The sequence below is a fragment of the Hemicordylus capensis genome, chromosome 7 (genome assembly GCF_027244095.1).
Source record: "Hemicordylus capensis ecotype Gifberg chromosome 7, rHemCap1.1.pri, whole genome shotgun sequence".
NCBI lineage: Eukaryota > Metazoa > Chordata > Lepidosauria > Squamata > Cordylidae > Hemicordylus > Hemicordylus capensis.
In genome coordinates, this window is record NC_069663.1 from 17,670,312 (window position 1) to 17,693,436 (window position 23,125).

At 47.0% G+C, this 23,125-nt stretch overlaps 1 protein-coding gene across 8 annotated transcripts in view; it reads left to right on the forward strand.

Annotated features, from left to right (window-relative positions):
* The window catches only part of SCMH1 (Scm polycomb group protein homolog 1), a 49,359-nt gene that overhangs the window by 14,931 nt on the left and 11,303 nt on the right, over nt 1–23,125 (forward strand). For 5 of the 8 annotated variants that reach the window (XM_053267136.1, XM_053267137.1, XM_053267133.1 and 2 more), the window contains 9 exons: nt 1,344–1,414; nt 3,266–3,500; nt 5,948–6,036; nt 7,223–7,466; nt 14,378–14,407; nt 15,066–15,298; nt 16,744–16,870; nt 19,234–19,434; nt 21,141–21,323. In XM_053267136.1, coding sequence (XP_053123111.1) covers nt 1,344–1,414; nt 3,266–3,500; nt 5,948–6,036; nt 7,223–7,466; nt 14,378–14,407; nt 15,066–15,298; nt 16,744–16,870; nt 19,234–19,434; nt 21,141–21,323 — 1,413 coding nt within the window. The remainder of the gene's footprint in view (nt 1–1,343; nt 1,415–3,265; nt 3,501–5,947; nt 6,037–7,222; nt 7,467–14,377; nt 14,408–15,065; nt 15,299–16,743; nt 16,871–19,233; nt 19,435–21,140; nt 21,324–23,125) is intronic. The other 3 variants (XM_053267138.1, XM_053267140.1, XM_053267141.1) reach the window with 2 other exon arrangements.

The window sequence follows — 23,125 nt, forward strand, 5'->3', positions numbered from 1 at the left end:
CTGGGTAGAAGTGATGGTGTGGAAGCAAGGTAGGAGGCAAAGCTACCCAGGTTTCCCTTGTACCTTGCTTCCACACAATAATTTCTACCCAGGTTTTCCTCCTACATTGCTTTTACACAACCAAAAATTGGGAGCACGCACAGCTCCCAAATCACAATTTTTTGATTGTGTGAATGGCCTCAATGTGTTAGAAGAACATCTAGCAAAAGCGAATCTTTTCTCAGTGAGTAGTAAGAGAGCTCTGGGTCTATTGGTTAGCCTTGGAACTGATCTACACATTAGAACCATCACCTGGAGGCAGTTTTGAGAAGCCATCTCAGCATGACAGCTGCTCTACCCAGCAATGATAATAGTAGAGTGGCTTGCCTGAATCATGAGAAAAGTGTTCTTACCACTGTCATCACTGCTACTACCATATGTATTTCCCTGGCCACTCTCCACCTCGTTGACTGCTCATGACGGGTGGGTAAATGCATGTCACGATGATGATGTCAGAGCCCTAAGGGAGCTGAGCTAGACTTCAAGATGGGAGAGAATTCAGCATGTGACTGCCATTTCCAGAGGCAGCCCTGTTCTTTGTAATAATCCACTCTGTTTTGCCACAGCTGTCCAGCACAGCTCTTCTGCCGAAGCAAACTAAATAGTTCTGGCTCTTAAAACCACTTGAATAGAAGACCACCTAGGAACCATACATAAACTGCTCTGAGCGCTTGGGGAGAGGGGGAAAGAGTGCAAGAAATAAATACATAAAACCTGGATTAGGCTTTGAGTGTAAAGCTTTGCTGTTGGCTTAAGATTTACTAAAATATGATCAATAAATGCATTTAGCTGTCTCCCCTTCTGCTAGTTATTCTATGACTACTACGAATATGCATATACCACTCTTCAACCAAAGTCCTCAAAGCGGTTTATGCAGAAGGATAAATAATACATAAATAAAATGCCCCCCGTCTCCAAAGGGCTCACAATCTAAAGAGAAACATAAGGCAGATACCAGCAACTGCCACTGGAGGGTTGATATGCTGGGGTTGGATAGGGCCAGTTGCTCCCCCCTGCTAAATATAAGAGAATCACCACTTTAAAAGGTGTCTCTTTGCTCAGTTAGCAGGGGTTCTACAATAATTGTGTGCAAAGCATCCTATCAGCACTCTGGTCACTTGTGCCACCCTCACTGAATCTTGACAGCAAGTCTTCCAGTATCCTGGACAAGAGAGAGAACTGACCAGCAGTAGTGGGTGCAGTTCGAGATATTTCATTGGGATTCTGATGCAGACCCCTTTTGCAGAGATGTTCTCAAAGCTTCCATTGCAATCTTCCTCCCTCCCTCCCTCCTCTTTATACAGGTCACTTCGTCTGGGACAAATACTTGAAAGAGACATGTTCCATCCCAGCTCCTGCCCATTGTTTCAAGCAGGTAAGGGGGCATTCCATGCTTTAAAAGGGTTGGGGTGAAGGACCAGACGCTAGTCAGCTTGTGGCCAAGTGTGGAATAGACTCCTGCGTTTTCTCTTTGTGGGGGAAGAGCAGCCGTTGCAGAATATCCAGTTATACACTGTGTGACTGAACAGAGCTGGGGAAAGTCGCCCTAAAGCTGGTGATGTGTGTCATAGGAGTTGGCTCGCAGGTGCATGTGAACAATAACTTCAGATGGCTCTCAATTTGGGTTGTGTATAAATCTAGCTCATTGCATATACCAATATAGTTTCTTTGTGTAGTCTTCATTAGACCTAAAGTTAATGGAATTTATGCTCCATAAAATTTGCTGCATCTCTCAGAGCTGAGAGGCAATCTCCTGGGCATCATGTTTGGATAGAATTTTAAGATGCGTTCTGGTGAAAACAGCTGTCATGAAGATGGGAGTGTGGTTCTGCAGCGGTTAAATGGAGCAGCTGGAGGAAAGGATGGAGACTTGAGAAAATGTGTACACATGTGGATTTACTGCAAGCAACGGGGGTGTTAGGAAGCTGAGGTCTGGGAGTGCAGCAGGACTCCAGATCAAGATTTGGGACCTCAAGAGGAGCTGAACAAGGAAGCAGGCATGGTGCTGATAAGAGTGTAAGAGCCGCAAAGCGCGACAAGTTTTCTTGAGTATGGATTGGAAGATTCTGCCTGTTTCTTTCTAAAGGCACTCAGTAGCAGACGTCATGTCCCAAGCGGGTTGCGTGTAGTTGCCCCCCTTCTGTGGCCTCGGAGTGCTCGGCCTGGGCTGTTGGCGCTTGCCAGTCTCCCAGGCCTGCTTATTGCTCCACAGGCAGGTCTGCGGGTGTCTGCTACCAATTGCCCCCTTTAGGAGTCACTGGGGCTCATTTCCGTGGCAGCTCTCATCCTTGACTGGCCCCTCATCCTAGGCCAGGCTGGTCTTATATAGCCCCTGGCATGTGGGGCAGTTCACACAAGATTGCTGGGTCTCGCAAGAGCTGGCCCCACTCTCGTGAGACGATGGCTACTATGACGACGACGACAACAAATATTTATATACTACTCTTCAACAAAATTCTCAAAGCCGTTTACATAGGAAAATAAATAATACATAAAGAAGCTGGTCCCTTGTCCCCAAAGGGCTCACAGTCTAAAAAGAAACATAAGGCAGACACTAGCAACAGCCACTGGAGAAATGCTGTGCTGGGCTTGGCTAGGGCCAGTTGCTCTTCCCCTGCTAAGTTTAAGAGAATCGCCACTTTAAAAGGTGTCTCTTTGCTCAGTTAGCAGGGGTTTTGCCACTTCCAGACGGCAAAGTCTCGCCGCAACTAGGGGGCCAGTGCCATTTGCAGGCAGTGGTGGACTGAGAGGCCAGCTCCGAGGCCGGGAACAGGAGAGGAGCTGGTGCCTATTCAGGTAGAAAGAGCCCATTGCCGTCCTCATCCTCTCCTGGGCCGAGGGTGGCGGACAGTAGACTTATAGATCATCTTGCTTGAAGGTCTTTTGAGTCCAGCTACTGTAGCATCCCCGACAGGTAACCTTCAGGCCTCTGTTTGGAAATCTCCAATGAAGGTCTTGTTTTCTAAACAAAAGGAAGGGTTGGAAGGGAAGTTTTACTTAGAATGGTGCAAAACTGACATTTTGGGAGGGGAGTTTAACTATGTTAAGGGCTGGGATCTTTCATTGTTCCTTGCCTTGCCACCGACTCATTGTGTATCTTGAAAATCCAGATCCTCTTGGCTTTCAGGTGCCAGGAACAATTCATGAAATGAGGAGGGGTTTGGGAGGGGGAGCAAATGTGCACCTCTGGTCCTAGGTCTGACTGTGAGAGCCTTGTCCCCCTTAGTCGTACACCCCACCTACCAACGAATTCAAGATCAGCATGAAACTCGAAGCCCAGGACCCCAGAAACACTACTTCCACTTGCATTGCTACTGTGGTGGGGCTGACAGGTGCCCGTCTCCGATTGCGCCTGGACGGCAGTGACAATAAGAATGACTTTTGGCGGCTGGTGGATTCTGCAGAAATCCAGCCCATTGGGAACTGTGAGAAGAATGGAGGGATGCTGCAGCCCCCTCTGGGTGAGTAGGGACCTTGTTTCCCCCAAGGATCGTGTCCATGTTCTGTCCTGGAATACAGGCTATTCTTTTCAGTATTTGTATCCTCAAAAGGTGCATTTTTGTTGTAGACGGGGCTGATTACCACTGTGAACCCTAAACCAATTCAGTCCATAGCTCCTTCTTGCTTGGCAACCCTCCTTTGATAAAAGGCCTCCTTTCTCCTTTATCGTGCTTGGGTGGATTGCCTTCTCTATATTCCTGATGGCTAAAAAGGAAAACTGGCCAGTGTGGAATGAAATCCTGCCATTTTAATACCCTCCAGTCTGAAACTGTAGCAAATACGAGATCCCAAGAACGGCTTGCTGGACACTTTCACTAAAAGCTGGCCCTAGCCTGTGTTGCCAGGATTTGGACACAGAGGCTGTAGTCCTTGGGATGTGCACAAACCTTGTCTCCTTGGGATGTGCATGAACAGGTTCAAAAGACTGGTGGTTCGACCGGTTCGAAGGGGGGGGGATACCTTTAAGGACGGGGGAGGGTGCATTCATACACACACAGCCGGCTGTGTTTCCCCCACTGGTGCTGCAGTTTAAAAGAGTCCAGCAGGGTGGCAGCATATCTCCCTGCCACCCCATTGCCTCCTCAGACCAGAAGTGACCAGAAGTACCTGGGTGAGTGCACCCACCTCAGTCCTTAAAGGTATCCCTCCCCGTTGCCTTCGAACTACCCCCCACTGGGGCGGGGGGATCCTATTGTCTCCGTCCTGCTGCTGTCGCTTGTTTCCTGGGCTCAGTCAGCTGCTGCATATGTACAGTTACAGAACTTAAGAGAAGATAGTAACCTGATGTGCACCACACAGATCAGCTAAGCTCCCTCCTGTTGGTACCATTTCAAGCCTATCAGTATTTGGCCACAACAGAAATCTGCCATTAAAAGGTATCTTATATGGACTCTTATGTTCTTATGGGCAGTTAACCCTCTGGCCTGATTTGATAAATTATGGCTTATCAATTGGGAATGCAATTGTATTTTATCATTTCCTTTTGATTTCTGTCATGTGTAACATAAATTTGTTAATTAAATAATTTTGTGTACTTTTAAATTGAATTTTATTTCCGTTTTAGCTTATGTTACTTTATTTGACATACATATTTTATTACTGTTTTATGATACATTATTATTATTATTATTATTATTATTATTATTATTAATAATAATAACAATAATAATGTAATATTCTATGTCGATACGCTATGTGCAGCCCCTCAGTGGTGTGTTAGAACCAAATCTAGCCCCTCCCCCCACCTGGTTGAGTTTTGACACCCCTATTCTAGTGTGTTTGGAGAACGTCTGTGCTGGGCATTCAGAAACAGGCAGTCACCAGAAGGAGTTTCAAAGCTGCTGCTGCTGGCAACCACATTTTTCAACCTCTGAAAGGTTGCTTTCCAACCTTTTGAATAATCTTGCGAATTCTTCCTGATTCCTTCTCTGACTTTTCCATGTTTTCCTTAAAGCGTGGGCACTAGAACTGGGAGCACCGCTTAAAAATGGTTCTTCCAAGTCATCTTGAGGATGAATACTTAGTTATTGGTGCCTGTATATCTGTTTTTGGGCCTGCGTGTTGGTCTTGGCTATGGCCCAGCCAATTTTGGAAGTAATGGTCTTAGAAAGTGAAAGGTGTGCTGTTTTCTCTTTCTTCCACTAGAGGGCAGGAAGTATAATCCTGAGACACACACAGCTGTTCACATAGGTTGGATTCAGACACAACGCAAAACCATGGTTTGTACTAGCCACTGTTAAGAACACAAACCATGATTTAATCTTACAGACACGCAGCATGCAAACTGGCTGGCTCAGTTGCAGGCAGAACCTCAGTTAGTGCTTGGCTCGATGTGACGCCACTGAGCCTTGGGATTACACACTCCGCCTTCCCATCCCCACTCAAGCATCTACTTCCTATCTAAGTTTAAATAGCCCACCAATCTCGGCGTATTCTAACCTTCTTTCCTCAGATAGACTGGGATCTGTACCCAGGGTTTGAAGTAAGTCACAGATCTCGGGTTATTTAAATCAAGTAGGTTAGAATAAGATGAGATGGGTGGGTTTGGATTACATGACAAGTCTTGACTTACTTTAACTTAGATAAGAAGCCGGTGCGTAAGTGGGGTGGGAGAAGAGAATGTGCTTTCTTGAGGCTCAGGGATGTTGCTCGGAGCCTAGTGTTAACCAAGGTTTCACGTGACATTGAAGCAGCCCATTGAGTTGTACTGATGGTTTTTTGTTTTGTTTTGTTTTGTTTTGTTTGACTTAGAATCTCCATAGTAGGGATTCCTTAATTTTTAGTGGTTGGATCTTTGAGAATGCAAGTGCTACGATGGTGTCATCAAGGTGATTTCACAATGGGATGGTGGCGGGTCCGGAAAGAAGATGTGCCACGCTTCAATGGCTTTCATCTCTTTTTGTTTTAGGGTTTCGGTTGAATGCTTCATCTTGGCCCATGTTTCTCCTGAAGACTCTGAATGGAGCAGAAATGGCTCCTGTTCGGATTTTCCATAAGGTACTCTAATCTGTGGCCTACAACACTCCCTGTTTGATTAATCTGGTGTGATAAAGTATTTGGTCTATACTTGGGGCCAGTGTTCCCTCTAACGGATTCCCAGATGTTGTTGACTACAACTCCCAACATCCCCAGCTGCAGTGCCAATTCCTGTTAGAGGGAACACTGCTTGGGGCCAAAGAAGATGTGATATGGAAGATCTGTAACTGGGTTCCCAGTAGCCATGGAGGACTGCTAATTTAATGGGGGGAGTGGTACTTGGAGTGTTTATCCTGTTCCCCCCACACACCTGCCATTCTTCAGTCCAAGATCCCACAGAGATCCCATCCCCAAGTTGCTGTTGGCCTCACTGGAGCTTTTTGGGGGATGGGGGGGCGGAGTCCAGACACTGTACAGATACCCGTGTTTCCTTTGTCCTTAGGGCTATTGCTTTTGGTTGGGGGTGGAATTTAGATCAAAAAGGATTTAGTACAGAGGGAGAGTGTTAAATATTCCTCCCCTCGCACCAGTTCCTTTATCAAATTAGAAGTCCCCCATGGCTACTAAACATCCTTAGTTTCTGTGGAAAAGACTGGGACGAAGGCTTTGTTTCACTGATGGATATTAAGGTAAAGGAATATACTTCCTGATTAACAGCACTCTGTGAGAGAGGGGGTTGTGATAGCATCTATTTCTATTTTTATTCTGTGAAAGAGTGGAGTAAGTGTTTGCGTGGAGCCCCTAATTTTGATATGGAACTTATGCGTGACAGTACCTTTTGTGGGTAAGGGTATGTGAGAAAAGCATATGTATGCCATGAAGGTAAATCATGAGAGAGTTGGACTGAGTATGGGATAATTGCATCCAGGCAAGTAGGATCAGTTGAGAGAAGAGGCAAGAGCCAGAGGAAAGGAGACCTTAAGGAACAAAGAAGATAATTGCTTTCCCAATGCAACAGGAGGACGGCTTTAATTCAGCGTCACTAAGGAAACACGAAAACAGTTTTCCACACCATTTTGCGATGTTGCACCATTGTGCTGCATCTAGCCGCAGGGTATATGGGCAATTTTCAGTTTAGAGGAATGTATTAAATATCTGTTCCCCACTCCGGGTGTGCCGCAGTCCAAAGCAGGGGTTTTTAAGTGTTTGCATGCATGCTAGTGGAACTGTAGCTCATGCCTTCCTTCTGGATCCTTCCTCCCACTAGGAGCCGCCATCTCCATCCCAGAACTTCTTTAAAATGGGGATGAAACTGGAGGCTGTAGACAGGAAAAACCCGCATTTCATCTGCCCAGCCACCATTGGGGAGGTGCGGGGTTCTGAGGTCCTCATCACTTTTGATGGCTGGAGGGGGGCCTTTGATTACTGGTGCCGCTATGATTCTCGTGACATCTTCCCTGTTGGCTGGTGCTCGCTGACTGGAGACAACTTGCAGCCCCCAGGAACAAAAGGTAAGAGTCGAATTCCAGCCCTGCCACATCAAAGGGGAATCGGTAACTCTGGGCTGGCTACATTGATTGCTATAATGGAAAATAATTTATTATAGCTGAACAGTTTTTTGGTGTTTTTTTAAAGTAAGATCATTTTGGGTGACGAGCAGAGCTTGTTCATCCATGTCTTTGCCTAACCATACCCATAGTAGCAGGCCGGCCTGCCCCATCATCTTCCACTCTACAAAAGGCAGCCTTCCAACCTCCCTGAAATAACATAGAGCCAGGAAGATGGAGATTTGTCTCTACAGACTTCTGGCTCATGGAAGCTTGCTTTGGGCAGTTCTTCATTAGGAGTGTGATAGGCAGGACTTGGTGAACAACTGCTGTATTACCTGAATCCAAGACTAGGTTTTTTCCAAATTCTTTCATGTTGGAAATTGGGGAGGTGCAGGGGCATAACTATAATAGGGCAAGGGGAGACAGTTGTCTGGGGGCCCCCAGAGGCAAGTCACACGACTGACTCCCCAAGCCGCGCACCCATCCTGGCTTCCTTCAGTTATATTTATCCTCTGAAACTGATGTGAGTGTTAAGACCTGGAGCTACCAGAACAGCATATCTTTCTCTAGTGCCATTAAATGGCTTTCATCGTCCACAATTAGTAGCATCATTCACCCTCAAGGGTTTATTATTAGATTAATAGGAAGAAAAGAGTATGCAATAAGGACAATTGTCTCTTCATAAAGTGGATTGTAAAAGAGAGAGCTTCACTAACCAGGCAACTCAGATTAAAGCAATACAACAATAAAGGAAAACATCTTCCGTCACACATCTAACTGAACAGATCCCTTTCCTATTACTTGCAGGCTAGGATCTTCGCATTGTCTCCCGCCCTGCCTCCAGGCTGTGGCCTACTAATTTCCCCAGCAGCTTCTCACCCCAGCTGCTTCCTCGGGGCACTCTTGGGACAGAACAAGCAAACAGAACCAAGCGTTCTCTTCTTCTGCTGGTGGCTGTGAGTGTAGTTCCCGCCCAGCCCTCTGAATTGGTCCTTCTGTTTTGATTTTCCCGGGCTTTCCCCCTTATTAGGAAAGGCCCAGCCTCCCCGCAGTTGCTCTAAGCGAGGCCTAGCCCTCCCTCAAATCCTTCCCACCACCACCACATTCTCAATCAGTGAAGTACTGTGTGCCAGAGAACAGGGACTTGCTTCTTTTTCAAGGCTACTGCCAATCTGCAGATGCTGCTTCTAATGCTTCAACTTAATATTGTGTAGCACAGCTTTGAGAAAGCCTCGACTGGATAGCAAGGTGTGTGCTTATTTTCTGTGCACGTGGATTTAATTTACATTTCAATTACTATCACCACCCCAAGAACTCGGCTTCATTGGCAACGAAACCCTTTGGAGCACTCCTGCTGCTTTGAGCACTAGAGGAGCAGGGTATCCATTAGTCTGTCTTTGGCGCAGAGGAGCCAGCAGCTTCGGATATTTCATGCTGACAAGTGATAGACTTTCCCACTAGATGTGAGAGGAAGCTCAGATGTTCAGAATCAATGTCTACATTTCAATGAGCCTCACTCGGATCTGTGTTACTAGCATTAGGGTAACTATCAGAATTCCAGTGAATCAGCTTTTCAGGAGGCTGATGGGAAATGTCAGAAAATCCTGACTCTTACTGGTAAATCTGAAGAGTGACCAAAACATTTGACTAAGGCCTTAGTTTGTCCCTTGCTTCTCTCATCTGATGGTGCAGGTTATCAAGGCACTTGATAAATGTCCAGAACAATCTTAATGATGATGTTTCTGGCGTCTAAAAGAGTGAGGATGAAATTAAATCATTAGCCAAAGGCAGTTGGAAAGGCATTTCTTATTAGCATGCCTTCACCTCTTGCCTGTGGTCTTCTTAGAGCAGGCCTGCTCAACTTAGGCCCCCCAGGTGTTTTTGGACTACAACTCCCATAATTCTCAGCCATAGCAGCCAATAGCCAGGGATTATGGGGATTGTAGGCCAACATCTGCAGGAGGGCCGAAGTTGAGCAGGCTTGTCTTAGAGGCTTATGGTGGGCCGCTGTGTAAAACAGGATGCTGGACTAGATGGGCCTTGGGCCTGATCCAGCAGGGCTGTTCTTATAAATTAGCAGATACATACAGGTAAGTGTTAAATGCTCAGAAACTCTGTGAATATTATCTTAACAAATGTGCCTTTGGATTATATCTGCAAGCTTTATTCCTTGCTATTTGGGTTCAGTTTTACAATAACTGCTGCTGGAACAGAGTGGAGCAGAAGTTCCCTTGGGTCCTGGCCCTCTCCATCCCCAGCACAGCATCCCTCTAGTGGCTGTTGCTGGTGTCTGTCTTATGTTTTTTTTCCCCCAATGGTGAGCCTGTTGGGGACAGGGAGCCCTTTTACTTGTTTATCTCTATGAAAACCGCTTTGAGAACATGTGTTGGAAAACAGTATATAAATGTTTGTCATATTTGTTCAGCAGCTGGGTGGCAGTTCTGAAAGAGTTAACGGTCTCTGGACAGACGGTGAGCCAGAAGCAGTCTTCTGCTTTATCTGGAGATCTGGAATGTAGAGGAGTGGAGTTTCTGCCTTGGCACCGTCCCAGCTGGCAGGGATGCACTGTGGTCCTGCCAAGCAAAGGAGACCTAAGAAAGGATGCCCCCCCCCACCCCCAGTTGCCTTGCCAAGGGCAATGAACATTACAATGGGTAGAGCAGAAATCGTAATTGCAGACACTTGCCCCAGTTTCCTTTGTTCCCATTAATGCAGTCAGACTATTCAAGACTTTACTCTGCTCGGCAGGCAAGCAAAAGTTAATCGTTTTTAAGTTACCATGGAGATGTTTTTCAGTGGCACCCATACATTCTTCTTGTACGTGTTGGCCATTATTCCAAACAATTGCATACAGCTTAAGGGCCCAGAAAGCCTTCCTTCGTTTGGCTGGGAGAACAGCTTCAGGTAGCTGCAGGAAATCCAGGAAGGTAGAGGACTTGTAAATGTCTGCGCTTCTTGGCCCCTGAGGATCGTGCGCCTTCGACTGGACTGCTAGGTGGTGGATACTAGAAAGTGCTCTGTAGACTTGCCAGTCAGGATGCAAAGGTAACAGATTTTGTCCTTTTTCTGTAGCTGTATTTCTAGTGCTCCTATCCCCCACCCCCCCAACCGACTTCAAATCTGATGAGGTAGAATCTTTGTGGTCTTATGGGAAGGCAGAAGAAGATTTAACATTGGAAGTAATGTCAGATGTCCTTGTTGTGAAGAGTTGATAGCTAGCTGTTAAGTCTTCGGGAATCTGCTTTGCAGTTAAAAGGAATGAGAATCCCGTCATTAAGTAGCTCCTTAAACCTGGGGGAAGCTGTGTTGCGACTGGCCACTTAATATTAATGCCCTTCCCATTGCTTGGAGTTCTACCCTTGAACGATATTCACGTGAGACTGGCAGCGCCTCTTGGCACTGGAGCTCCTTACTCAGAACTGTATAGGAGTCTGTCCCGCTCTCTGGCAAGTCCAAATCTCAGCGTTGTGGATGTCTCTAACTCCAAGGTCATTGCTTGGAACGCACCAGCCAGACTCCTGGATTTTTCAAAGCATGGAGTCATAGCTCTTGGCACTGATCGCCCTTAGCCTCTGGTGCGTTGGAATGAAGGAGAGTTTTTCAGCAGTGCCTTCCTCTGAGCGGCCGGAAGGCTGGGAGATGCAGGAGGGCAAAACCGCATAAGAAGTGATACAGAGAATGAGACAGCTAGAGGGACCCTCTCCCCACCCACACAGGTGGGACTGTAGTGACTAAAGAGCCAGCGTGGTGTAGTGGTTAGAGTGCTGGACTAGGACCGGGGAGACCCGAGTTCCAATCCCCATTCAGCCACGAGACTTGCTGGGTGACCCGGGGCCAGTCACTTCTCTCTCCGCCTAGCCTACTTCACAGGGTTGTTGTGAAAGAGAAACGTAAGTATGTAGTACACCGCTCTGGGCTCCTTGGAGGAAGAGCGGGATAGAAATATAAAAAGAAAGAAAGAAAGAAAACTCCCACAATGGGCAATTATGAGGTAAGGGAGTCTTGTGGGAGGCGATTGTTCAAAATGCAGTTATGAAGCACATAACTAGAACAGAGGATGTGTGAGGATGGCGCCATAGCTCAGTGTAAGAGCGTCTCTCTGCTTGCATGCAGAAGGTCCCAGGTTCAGTCCCTGGCAGCATCTCCAGTTAGGGCCGGGAGAGACTCCTGCCTGCAACCTTGGAGAGCCACTGCCAGTCAGTGTAGGCGATACTGAGCTAGATGATCCAGTGGTCTGGCTCCATATAAGGCAGCTTCCTATGTCCCTATTGTTCCCCTCTCTCCTCCAGCAAATAATTCTGCCAAGAAAAACGCTTGTTGTTTATCCCTCCCTTTCTGCCAAGGCTGCCATTCAGGAGGTGGACATTTTCAAGCATGGTTTTGTGGGCGCTCTCATAACACAGGCATTCAAGTGACTGGTCCTTTGCTTAGTGGCAAATTAAAAATACAAGGCCATAATAACAGCCCTGCAAAGGGACCATCTAGTGCCACATCCTGTAATGGCCAGCCAGCTGCCTTTGGGAAGTCCAGTAGGGGTGAGCCTGAATGGGCTCAGGCAGCCACGGGCGGGGAGTGGTTCCTTGAACAAGCAGGTCAGCAGGTCATTACCAGCTCCTGCAGCACCCCACTGCTTTTCCGGGTGCGGCACTCACTCTACAAAAGGCCGTGTGTGGCTGCGGCGCTGCTCCCTGCCGCCTAAGCGTGGCGTCAGCACACACATGGCCACCGCGCAGGCAGAAAGCAGAGAGACAGCAAGTCCTTGGATCCGGGTGACAGTGGCAAGCTGTGTTCTCTCATATGTCTTTCATCTGTATGCAGAAGGAGTTTTGTTCTGGGCGGCAGTATCAAGGCACTGTGTGACTGGCAGGAGTGGAATTTAACTGAGCAGACATCAAAACATATGTGAGCATGAGTGCATGCGTTAGAGGGAACACTGGTGGCAAGTATTACTCATTCTGTCCTTACATGATACTGTGTTCTTAGAACAACATTTCCAATTACAGTCCCTCGCCAATCGCGGTTTTCCCAATTGTGGATTTGAGTCTCTGCGACTGAGCCGCCCTTGGCAACCACAACCCAAGTATCCGTGGTTGGGCGAGGTATTTTTTTAATTTGGCAGTTTTGGGGAGGGAATTTTCGGGGGTCCGGGGGTGTCATTTCCGGGGGCAATTCTGTTTTTTTAAACCTTATTTTCAGTCATTCCATGACCACCAGTCCCCTAACCCCCTGTTTGCCATTGGTTTCAATGGCTCGTCTACTGCAAATTCGCCAGCTACGAGGTTTTCCGGGAATGGAACCCTCACAGTTGGTATTTGCTTTGCACCAGTTTGTGCCCAATCTTGCATAGGAATATAATTGGACATAGAAGTTGTTCACACAATCAAAAACTGTGTTCTGCCAGAATTTGGGAGCTGTGTGTCCTCCCCATTTTCGGTTGTGTGGAAGCAAGGTAGGAAGAAAACCTGGGTAGAAGTGATTGTGTGGAAGCAAGGTAGGTGGGAAACCTGGGTAGCTTTTCCTACCCAGAAATTAACTTATAGATGGCTGTCAGTAGGAACTGAACTTTACCCTGGTCTTGGAACAAATACAAAGCATTAGCGTTATCTTGGAGATAGCCTGTGGGCTTATCTGAATGGCAGCTTATTGCAGATCAGTTTGCACAACGTTGGCTTGTGCCATATTCATATTTTAACCATTTAGAAGCAAACCTTGTGTTTATACAGCAATGGCTTATTCAGTGGCAAAAGCCAAATGAGCCGTCTCCTAAAAAAAAAAAAATCGAACAGAAAAAATGGATCAGTTGTGCATTCCCACATATTTGTGAAGTTTCACAGTTGAGCACATTCTACATCTTTGCACAGAGAGGAAACTGTGGTCCAGAGGGGAAATAAGTGTGTTGTGGTACAGAATTGTCAGGCATAAGGTGAAAGACACCAGGTGGGAAAGCAGGGAGGCAGGCGGCTATTAAGGAAGCAAAGTGCCACGTGTGGAACTGTGCCAGAAGCAGGTACACTCCAATACAGAAGTTAGGGAGCATGCAGGGGTAGACCCATTTTAGCCAGCACTCCTGCAAGCCGTCGCCCACATGGCAAGCACACTTCAGCAGCTCACATACTTATGAGCCACTGCATTCCACATTCATATTAAAAGAAAAGTACTATTCAAGAACTACTGACCTTCCATAAACTGGAAGACCAAACATAGTAGAAAAATCTGCAAGGGGCTGTCTGGGAACCCAACAACCTTGCCCTTAGGAAACCACAAAGAAGATGGAATATACAGGTGGCCCTCGTTATTCACGGGGGTCCCGTTCTGCCTACAATCACGAATACGGAAACCGTGGATAATGAAACCTTAACTCTGTGGGAATCTGGGGGTTAGGTTCCTACACACACACACACACACACACACACACACACACACTTGCCAAAAATCACAACAAAATAATGCAGGAGGGAAGCAGAAATCATAGTAGTACAGCCGAGTACCTTCCTTTCCAGCTTTCCAGCAGTGCCCCCCCCAGTCCCTCCAAATCAGCTGATTTTTGCTGATTTTAGCGGTTTGGTGTTTTTGTTTTTGGTGAACATGAGCCACAAAATGGTTCTGCGCTGCCTCTGGATGGGAAATTGCACTGCAAGTCACTTCCTTTGGCCCAGGAATTGAGGCTAGGTAAAAAATCACCTGTTTTTAATACCATGGATAATGAAACTAGTTCTCGAAGAGACCCACGGATACACGAAACTGCAGTTGCCGAAACCGTGAGGCCACCTTTACCACCATCTGGAAGTACCCTTAATGTTTATAAGTTACTAATACCACCATTAATTTCTTTCGACTGCAGTTCTGAAACTGATTCTTCTGCTTCCTTATAGATCATATAGACTATATTTACAGTGAGGAAGGTGAGGCTTGCTTCAGTTTTGAATTTGCCCCATAAAATCTTCCTCTTAAAGTTCAGTGCAAAATTTAAAAAGTCTTGTGGTGCCTTTTAAAAACTAACTGGGTTTATTGTGCCATAAACTTTTGTGGACTAAACTCTAGGTGTCCTGAGACTCGTCTTTTGTTTTTGCTGTAACAGACTAATATAACTACCCCTCTGGAATCTGCTCTGCAAAATGAGTTGTCGAACAGATCTTTCAGTCTCATGGCCTGCGGAAAATGAAAGCTTTATGTACTGTATTTACCTGAATCAAAGACTAGTTTTTCCCCAAGTTCTTTGGTGTTAGAAATTGGGGGGTCATCTTAAATCCAGTCCTCTTCCTTTCAGGTAGATCCAGCTACACCTGTATTTAACCTGCATTTTTAAAGAGGGTCTTAAATTCGGAGTTGTCTTCTATTCGGGTAAATACGGTATGAAGTTTAGCATTGAGAATAATGGTCTGGGGTGTGATGATGTGAGCTTTGCAAGAAATGCATGGGGAAAGAGCTCTACTTCTGTAGTTCTGCACTGCTTCGGGAGGTCCCACTTGTGGTTAACTACATGCTGCTGCCCCAGAAGTGGCTTTTGCCTGAGACTGTGGTGGTACATGATTGTCTCCTCTTCTTCCTCTTCTGTGGTAGTGGTGATCCCAAAGAGCCCCTTCCCTGTCCCGGACGTGATCTCTGAAAAGAGCAGCATGCACAGTGGCACCAAGGCCATCTTGGAACATCAGCCTGGACAGAGGGGCCGCAAACCTGGGCGCAAACGAGGCCGGACACCCAAGGCTCTGACCAGCCACCCTCTCCCTGCCCCCTCCAAAGCAGTGGAGCCTTTGAAATTCCCCAAAAAGAGGGGACCAAAACCTGGCAGTAAGGTAGGTGGCGGGTGTGCATGTGGGTACCTACCCCCATACTTGGGAGCAATTTTGCTTAGGTACCTTCCAAAATAAGTACTATCCCAGTATAGAGTTAATCATGGAGCTCCGTATCCACAGTCAAGGGCTGCATATGTAATGCAGATGATGCAGTCTTGCCTAGATTTTTGTTTGAGAATGGTTTAAGCAAATGGATCTCTAGGGATCCATTTCCGTAACCGTAACTCTAGAGGTCCGGTTATGGTTGGCGCCAACTTGTTTGGTGGCAACTCGGGACCTGGCCTTCTCTGTGGCTGCCCCAGGGCTTTGGAAAGTGCTCCCTGCTGAAATAAGAGCATCTCCTCCTGTTTGTTTTTAGGAGGATCCTTTAGCATCCCAGGCTTTTAACTGAAATCTAATTTTTAAATCTCTCCCTCTATATATAATTCTCTTAAACGTACCCGTCGCTAATCCTATGTGTGGCAGCTCTCGCGAGAGTTCATGAGTGAGCTGGGGGGGGAAAGCGAACGGGTAGACTAAAGGATGGATGGCCAAGAGAAAGTGGTACTGGGGAAAGTGGCAGCTGGTGAGGTGGAAAAGCGGCAGCCGAGACGGGCCGAGAACGGGGGAAGAGCTGAGGGGGAGGGGAGGGGAGAAGAGCGGGAAGGGCTGAAAACGAGGGAGGGGTCTGAGAAGGGGGGAGAGCCAAGAGGGATGGGGGAGGGCCAAGAACAAGCAGGCAGGGGGGAGAACTAAAGGTGCCCTGCACCCAGGCTAGCTAGTTTTAATGAATTCTGTTCACCGTCTAGAGATTTTTTTATTAGGCTGTATATACATTCAATAAATAAATAAGGAATGCAGGCTCAAGGTGGCTGGAGGTACTCTCTCTAAGGAGGAGAGCTGGTCTTGTGGTAGCAAGCATGAATGGTCCCCTTTGCTAAGCAGGGCCTGCCCTGGTTTGCATTTGAATGGGAGACTACATGTAAGCACTGTAAGATATTCCCCTCAGGGGATGGGGCCACTCTGGGAAGAGCATCTGCATGCTTGCATGCAGAAGGTTCCAAGTTCCCTCCCTGGCAGCGTCTCCAAGATAGGGCTGAGAGTGACTCCTGCCTGCACCACTGCCAGCCTGGGTAGACAATACTTATTGTTAATGTTGCTTTTAGAATATATTTTTTTAAATTAAATTGTTGTGTTTTAAATTTCTTGTTTTTGTTTTTTACTAATGTTTTACCTATGTTTTTATCTTGCTGTAAACTGCCCAGAGACGTACGTTTTGGGCGGTATAAAAATATGTTAAATAATAATAAATAAATCATCCTTTCCTCCTGACCTCTTGAGAGGAGGACCTTAGTACCATGTTATCGGCATGTAACCGCTACTTTCTTTTGCCCATTATCATTTTTTGTTGCTGTTATTAAAATGTATTGCCTCTTACAACAATATGATCCTTTTTTTTCCTGCAGAGAAAGCCTCGGACTTTGCTCAACCCAGCACCCACGTCTCCTACAACAAGCACTCCTGAACCCGACACAAGTACAGTGCCTCAAGATGCAGCTACTATCCCCAGCTCTGCCATGCAGGCCCCTACAGGTAAGGAACTGAGAGCCGAGTTTGGTGAGGAGGGATTTGGGAGAGATGGGCGCTTTCCAGAGTAGCTGCTCAACAACAGCAAAATGCTTCCATTCAGGGAAATCACGTTCAAAGCGTAAATAGCAAAGCGCCTAGCAGGGGGAGCAGCCTCGCGAAAACGAACAATCCGAAAAAACAGTGACTTTTTAACACTGGATATATGACGTCATAGCACTATATTGCAGCGGTTAACTTCGAAACAAGGCATCGGAAATATGGACGACACCCTGCTGTCAGCATAGGGACTGCGGTGTCACAACACAGGAAGTGTGGAAGCACACTTCAGAGATTCGCCGTGACCCTGCTTCAGGGTCTAGTCTGGAAAGCGCCAAAGTCGTGAATGTGATGGAGAACTAGGGCAATCTCGACTCCGCTTCACACGTAACCTCTCCATCCCTGCCACTGCGCCACAGCAACTAGTTGGCCATTTTTGGCTGGGGCTAGCACTGGGAGAGAAATTACATTGCTGTTCCCTAGCAAACCTAGGGATGCACACTTCAGTCTCTTCTTGCCTAGAAGATTTCAGTAGTTAAGCACAACGTATGTGCTCTGAGCTGAGGGAAATACCCACCGGTCAGCTATGAATAGTCTGTGCACAGATTGTATTATTTGAACCTATAGGATTTGCAACACAATTGAGCTTTGTCCACTTGAATAGGACTTGTTTTATCAGAGCTTTTGAATAGGTGTCTGGGGCAAAGTCTGAGAACTGCCACTTTGGATCCTGCTTCATCTGCTGTGGGTAGAGCAGTCACTTCCGAGCAGGCATAATGGATGATTTAATACACGCCATCACCAAATAAATTGACCAGCTGTGGAGGGTCTGCACCATGAGACCAGCAGTTTTTAAAAGGTGCAAGTTTTTGCAAACATGAACACTGTCGTTCTCAGCCGTTTGGATTGTGGATAATGCTGGTGGTTTTGCTTCCATACTGTCTTCCTGATGCTGCGTGAAACCCGGTTCTCCTCTGCTCCCAGCAGCACAGTGAATCGTGTGTTCTTAGCAATAAGTCCCTGAACCTGCATCTCTTATATATGAGCAGGCAAGAAGCTGCCCACTGCTCTGTTCCCAGAGGCTCAGTGTGGTGCTCTCGCTCTCTCTCTTTCTCTCTGGGCTATATGGATATGGTTCATATAGCAGTATTGATGACAAATATTTATATACCGCTTCTCAAGAAATGTTTCCCAAAGCAGTTAACATAGAAATCAATAAAGTAAATAAATAAATAAGATGGCTCCCTGTCCCCAAAGGGCTCACAATCTAAAAAAGAAACATAAGATAGACACCAGCAACAGCCACTGGAGGGATGCTGTGCTGGGTCTGGATAGGGCCCGTTGCTCTCCTCTTATTATTTTTTATTTATTAATTCGATTTCTATACTGCCCTTCCAAAAATGGCTCAGGGTGAAATAACAAACAAATAAGATGGATCTCTGTCCCCAAAGGGCTCACAATCTAAAAAGAAACATAAGCTAGACACCAGCAACAGTCGCTGGAGGTCCTGTGCTGGGGGTGGAGAGGGCCAGTTACTCTCCGCCTGCTCAATAAAGAGAATCACCACATTAAAAGGTGCCTCTTTGCCAAGTTAGCAGGGGAAGAGAATCACCACTTTTAAAAGGTGCTTCTTTGCTCAGTTAGCATTGGCAGACTGAAATATGTAAAAGAGAGAATGAAATTCTTCCACCCCAGCTCCACTTGCTACCATTTGTTTTTCTAAAGTGCTGTTTATATTTGGCCCAGGGTATTTAAGAGAGGCCCCCCTCCTTCACGAACCCTGCCTCCTGTTAAGATCATGGAGGGGAGGTCCAGTTGCTGTTACCACCGGCTCATCTGGTGGCTCTCTCTAGGGCTGCCCCTGGGCTCTGGAACACACTTCCCAAACGAAAGCGGAACCTCCCCATCTCTAGCTGTTTTTAAGTGACGCTTGAAAGCACACCTATTTTATCAGGCTTTTAGTTTAGAACATTATTAAGGTGTTTTTTTAAATGGGTATTTTAATTTGTTTTATATGATTTAAGGTTTTAAATTGTTGTGTGTTCATTTGTAAACCGCCCAGAGATTTTATATGGGGAGTTATATAAATTAGATAGATAGATAGACAGATTGATATGTGGGTGATCAGCATCGGGACTGGTCATCTGGGATGACTGGTCCTCGATGTAAATGCATTTTGGACCCTCTGCCTTATCTGGCGTTGCAAGGAAGCTATTCCTAGGATGCTGCTGCATGTGTTTCAGTAATATAGACTTAAACAGAACAGCACATTCAGGCAACCAGTTACAAGAAAATAATTAGTTATTGACTCTTCTCTCCCCCCCCCCCAGTTTGTATCTACTTGAATAAGAATGGCAGCACCGGGCCTCACCTGGATAAAAAGAAAGTCCAGCAGCTACCAGACCATTTTGGACCAGCTCGAGCATCTGTGGTCCTCCAGCAGGCGGTCCAAGCTTGCATCGACTGTGCTTACCATCAGAAAACCGTCTTCTCATTCCTGAAGCAAGGCCATGGAGGCGAGGTCATTTCAGGTGATGAGCCAAAGCACTTTGCCTGCCTGTCCCCTTTTCTTGAGCAGATCCTTCCAGGGAAGGAATTTGTTCAAGACCGTGCCCTGTCATGGTGCTCTTCTGTGCATTTAATGCATGAAAGGCAAGAGTGCCGGTCATACGATCTGTCCACCAAAATAGGCTGACTGGCATCCGTAGCCAGTTCTCACAGCAAAAGCAACCTGCACCAAGTGTTTTGTGGAGACCCAGGGAATGATTTTTACCTTCTGGCTACTTGCTCTTGAGTAGATGTACAGGAAGCCCTCCAATACTACAGGGGTTAAGTTCTGGGACAGCCCCACAGACAGTGAATCCATGATATTGGAGTGCTTAAGCGAACCCCCCCAATTGGGTTAGGTTCCACACTCAGGCAATGCAAGTGGCTAGGGCACAAAAAATGTCGCAGCCACTCACGCAAAGCCTCCCTGCTTCCTCGCTAGTGCGCAAGAAGGCTTTAAGAGGAAGCATGAGTGGCAGGGTGCCTCTCCCACCGCCTTTGGAAGCATCGGGATGCATAAAGAGGTGGCGGAAAAGGTACCCAGCCACTCACGCTGCTGCTTAGAGCCTCCCTGCAGGCCGGCTGGGAAGCAGGGAGACTGGTAGTCTAATGGCCACTCTCCCAGCTAGGAAGTGGGGAGGCTTTAAGGCGTGAGGCAAGTGGCTGCAGATTTGATTATTGCAGGGGTAGAAAGCCACATATAAGCGGAACTACCCTCCACAATAATTAGTAAATTGGTATGCGGACAGGTAGCCTGCAACCGCCCTGAGCCATTTTTGGAAGGGCGGTATAGAAATCAATCAATCAATCAATCAATCAATCAATCAAATAAGCAATACTGCAAATATGGAACCTGCAGTATTTGAATCTGCAGTACAAGTAACCTCTTGTACTGACTTCAGTGGGATTACGCCCGTCATAAGAGGTTAGACGTTAAATGCCCTAGCTACTAGATGTTATCTATATTAACATCTACAGTTAACAGTTTGGCTACTAGATGTTATCTATATTAGCACATTATGGCCATGCAAGAATTGATGACTGCTTCAGAGAAGCAAAGAAAGGGTGGGTTGGTTGGTTTTTGTGGGGCCATTACAGAAGCTGCTGGAGAAGCCAAGGTACAGTGCTGTACTCCTCCCTTATTTCTGGTTTCCCCCCCCCCGGGGGGGGGGTTGTTGTTGTGTTTGTAGTTTTTTTGGCAATTGCTAGTACTTTTTAAATGTACCAAGGAACCTCACCCCATCATTCTCAGAAACACAATTTTTCAATTATCGTGGTTTCAGCATTTGGGGTGGAACGTAACCCCTGTGATAATCAGGGGTCTTCTGTCTACCAAAGGTGGCTGTAGTCCCTAAGAAGCAGGTTTTAAGGAAGAGTTTGTGATGTGAGAAAATTCGGTTTCTGAAAATGTGTTTTGAGATTCCCACCTCTCTGGCAATGCTTCTGTTATCATGCGCCTCCTTGACACTGCCCTTCGTTCAGATAAGGATTGCTGCACCGACGCTGACTAGTTGGCTGGTGCTTGGTGCAGCAGGGAGGTTCTGAGTACTCGGACAGAAGCCAGGATGCAAGCGGTGGTTCCAGTTTTCCTTTAAGTTGCAGGAGCAGGGGTGGTCTGTGTGATCCAGCGATTCTAGCCTGTCTCTGTTCAGCTTTTTTACCTTCTGGCTCGGTTTTCTTTCTTCGCCAGCTGTGTTTGATCATGAGCAGCATACTTTGAACTTGCCTGCTGTCAACAGCATCACCTACGTCCTCCGCTTCCTTGAGAAACTCTGCCACAACCTACGCAGCGACAACCTCTTTGGGAATCAGCCCTTCACTCAGCACCACCTACAGCACTCCCGCGAGTACGACCACGACAGGTACCTACCAGGTAGGAGCTGGGGCTGAGTAGGGGAGTTATGGTCATCTCCCCAGACGGAGGAGGTCCCACTGAGCAAATTCCAAGCCAGCAAAGAAGCCCTGTAGTGCAGCCGAGATATTTTTGATGCGTTCTGTGTGCAGGCTACCCCATTCTGTTGCTTCTAAATGTGTAGCAAAGTTGTGTGCCAAATGTGTAGCAAAGTTGAATCACGTTCTTAAAATTCTCCTGGAGAAGAGCTTTAGGGACATACAATTGAGTATTTCCTCTGTTCGACTGTGTGCGTTGTAATTTAGATGCATCAAAATTCTGTACGCTGGATATGTTATGCAAAGCAAATTTCTCTCTCACAACATTAGAACCAGGGGTCATTCCATGAAATAGAAGGCCAGGAATTTTTGGACCGACAGAAGGAAGTACTTTTTCACAGTGTGTAATTGATCTATGGAATTCTCTACCACAGGATGTGGTGATGGCTACCAGCTTGGATGGCTTTAAAAGGGGTGTGGACAAATTCATGGAGGAGAGGTCTATCAATGGTTACTAGTCTGGGGGCTATAGGCCACCTCCAACCTTGGAGGCAAGTTGTAGGGGATACTAGTTGCAGGGGAGTAACAGCAGAAGAGAGGGCATGCCCTCACCTCTTGCTTGTGGTCTTCTCAGAGGCTTACAGTGGGCCACTGTGCGACACAGGATGCTGGACCAGATGGGCCTTGGGCCTGATTCAGCAGGGCTGTTCTTATAAATTAGCAGATACATAGGGGGCCTTCAGATTAGGATGAAGGCCTGCTCTGAGCACTGTGGTAAATGACAGCATGCCTCGGAGTCCTCTGTGCCATTGCAGAGGTTTTAGGGGCCTGCTTTTTCTATGAAGAGGCCACCAGGTTTACAGCTCATGTTCCTGCTTCTGCGCTGGCTGGCTTGACTCCCACACAATGAGTATGTGCTCCAATCTTGGGTGATCCTTTGGCTCCAAATAGCTCCGACTATAAGAATCCTCGATTCTCTACTGCCCAGATAGAGCAGAAGCACCAAGAATCTCAAATGCAATTGATGCCTGACCCTGTGGCAGGCTTATCTATCCAAGGAGAGGAAAACCTGTGTGATAGGGATGTGCTCGAAATGCGATTTGGCGCAGCACGATCCCTTTAAAACCGAGGGCTTACACAGCCCCTTTAACATGGAGGAGAGCAGGTCCATACCTGCTCCTCCTCCATTCACCCCCACTTCCATAATTGTGCTGCTCCCCCCAGCTATGATTGTGTGCCAGTGGGGCATTTCCAGCTGCCCCTGCATGACACCAGCATGCTCATGGCTGCTGCGCATGCATGGGGGCCTTGTGTGTGCTGGTGTTGCACTCAGGGGCAGCTGGGAGATGTCCTGCTGGCACACTAAGATATCCTGAGGAGCACCGGGATTACAGAAGTGGCAGCGAGTGAGAGGAGGGGCAGGTATGGACCTGCTCTCCTCCTTTTTTAAAGGGGCTGTGTAAGCCCTTGGTTTTAACAGGATCGTGCTGCGATTCGGATGCCGAATCGTGTTTTGAGCACATCCCTACTTTCTTACAGTAAGGGGCATATCTGTAAGGTTGAATCCAGACCGTAGCTCTCTGTGTCATTTTTGGCGTGCCTAGGCAGGATGGAGTGAGGGAAATGTCCTAGTGCGAAGCAGCTGAACTTGTACTTGCGTTAGGAAAGGAGCTCAGTGGTCTGGACTAGTAGCTATTGGCATGAACCGAAGCACCCTGCAAGTCTGGATTGCAGGAGACGTAAGTACTGAAACGGCCGTGCACAGCTAGACCCATCTGTTTGGCC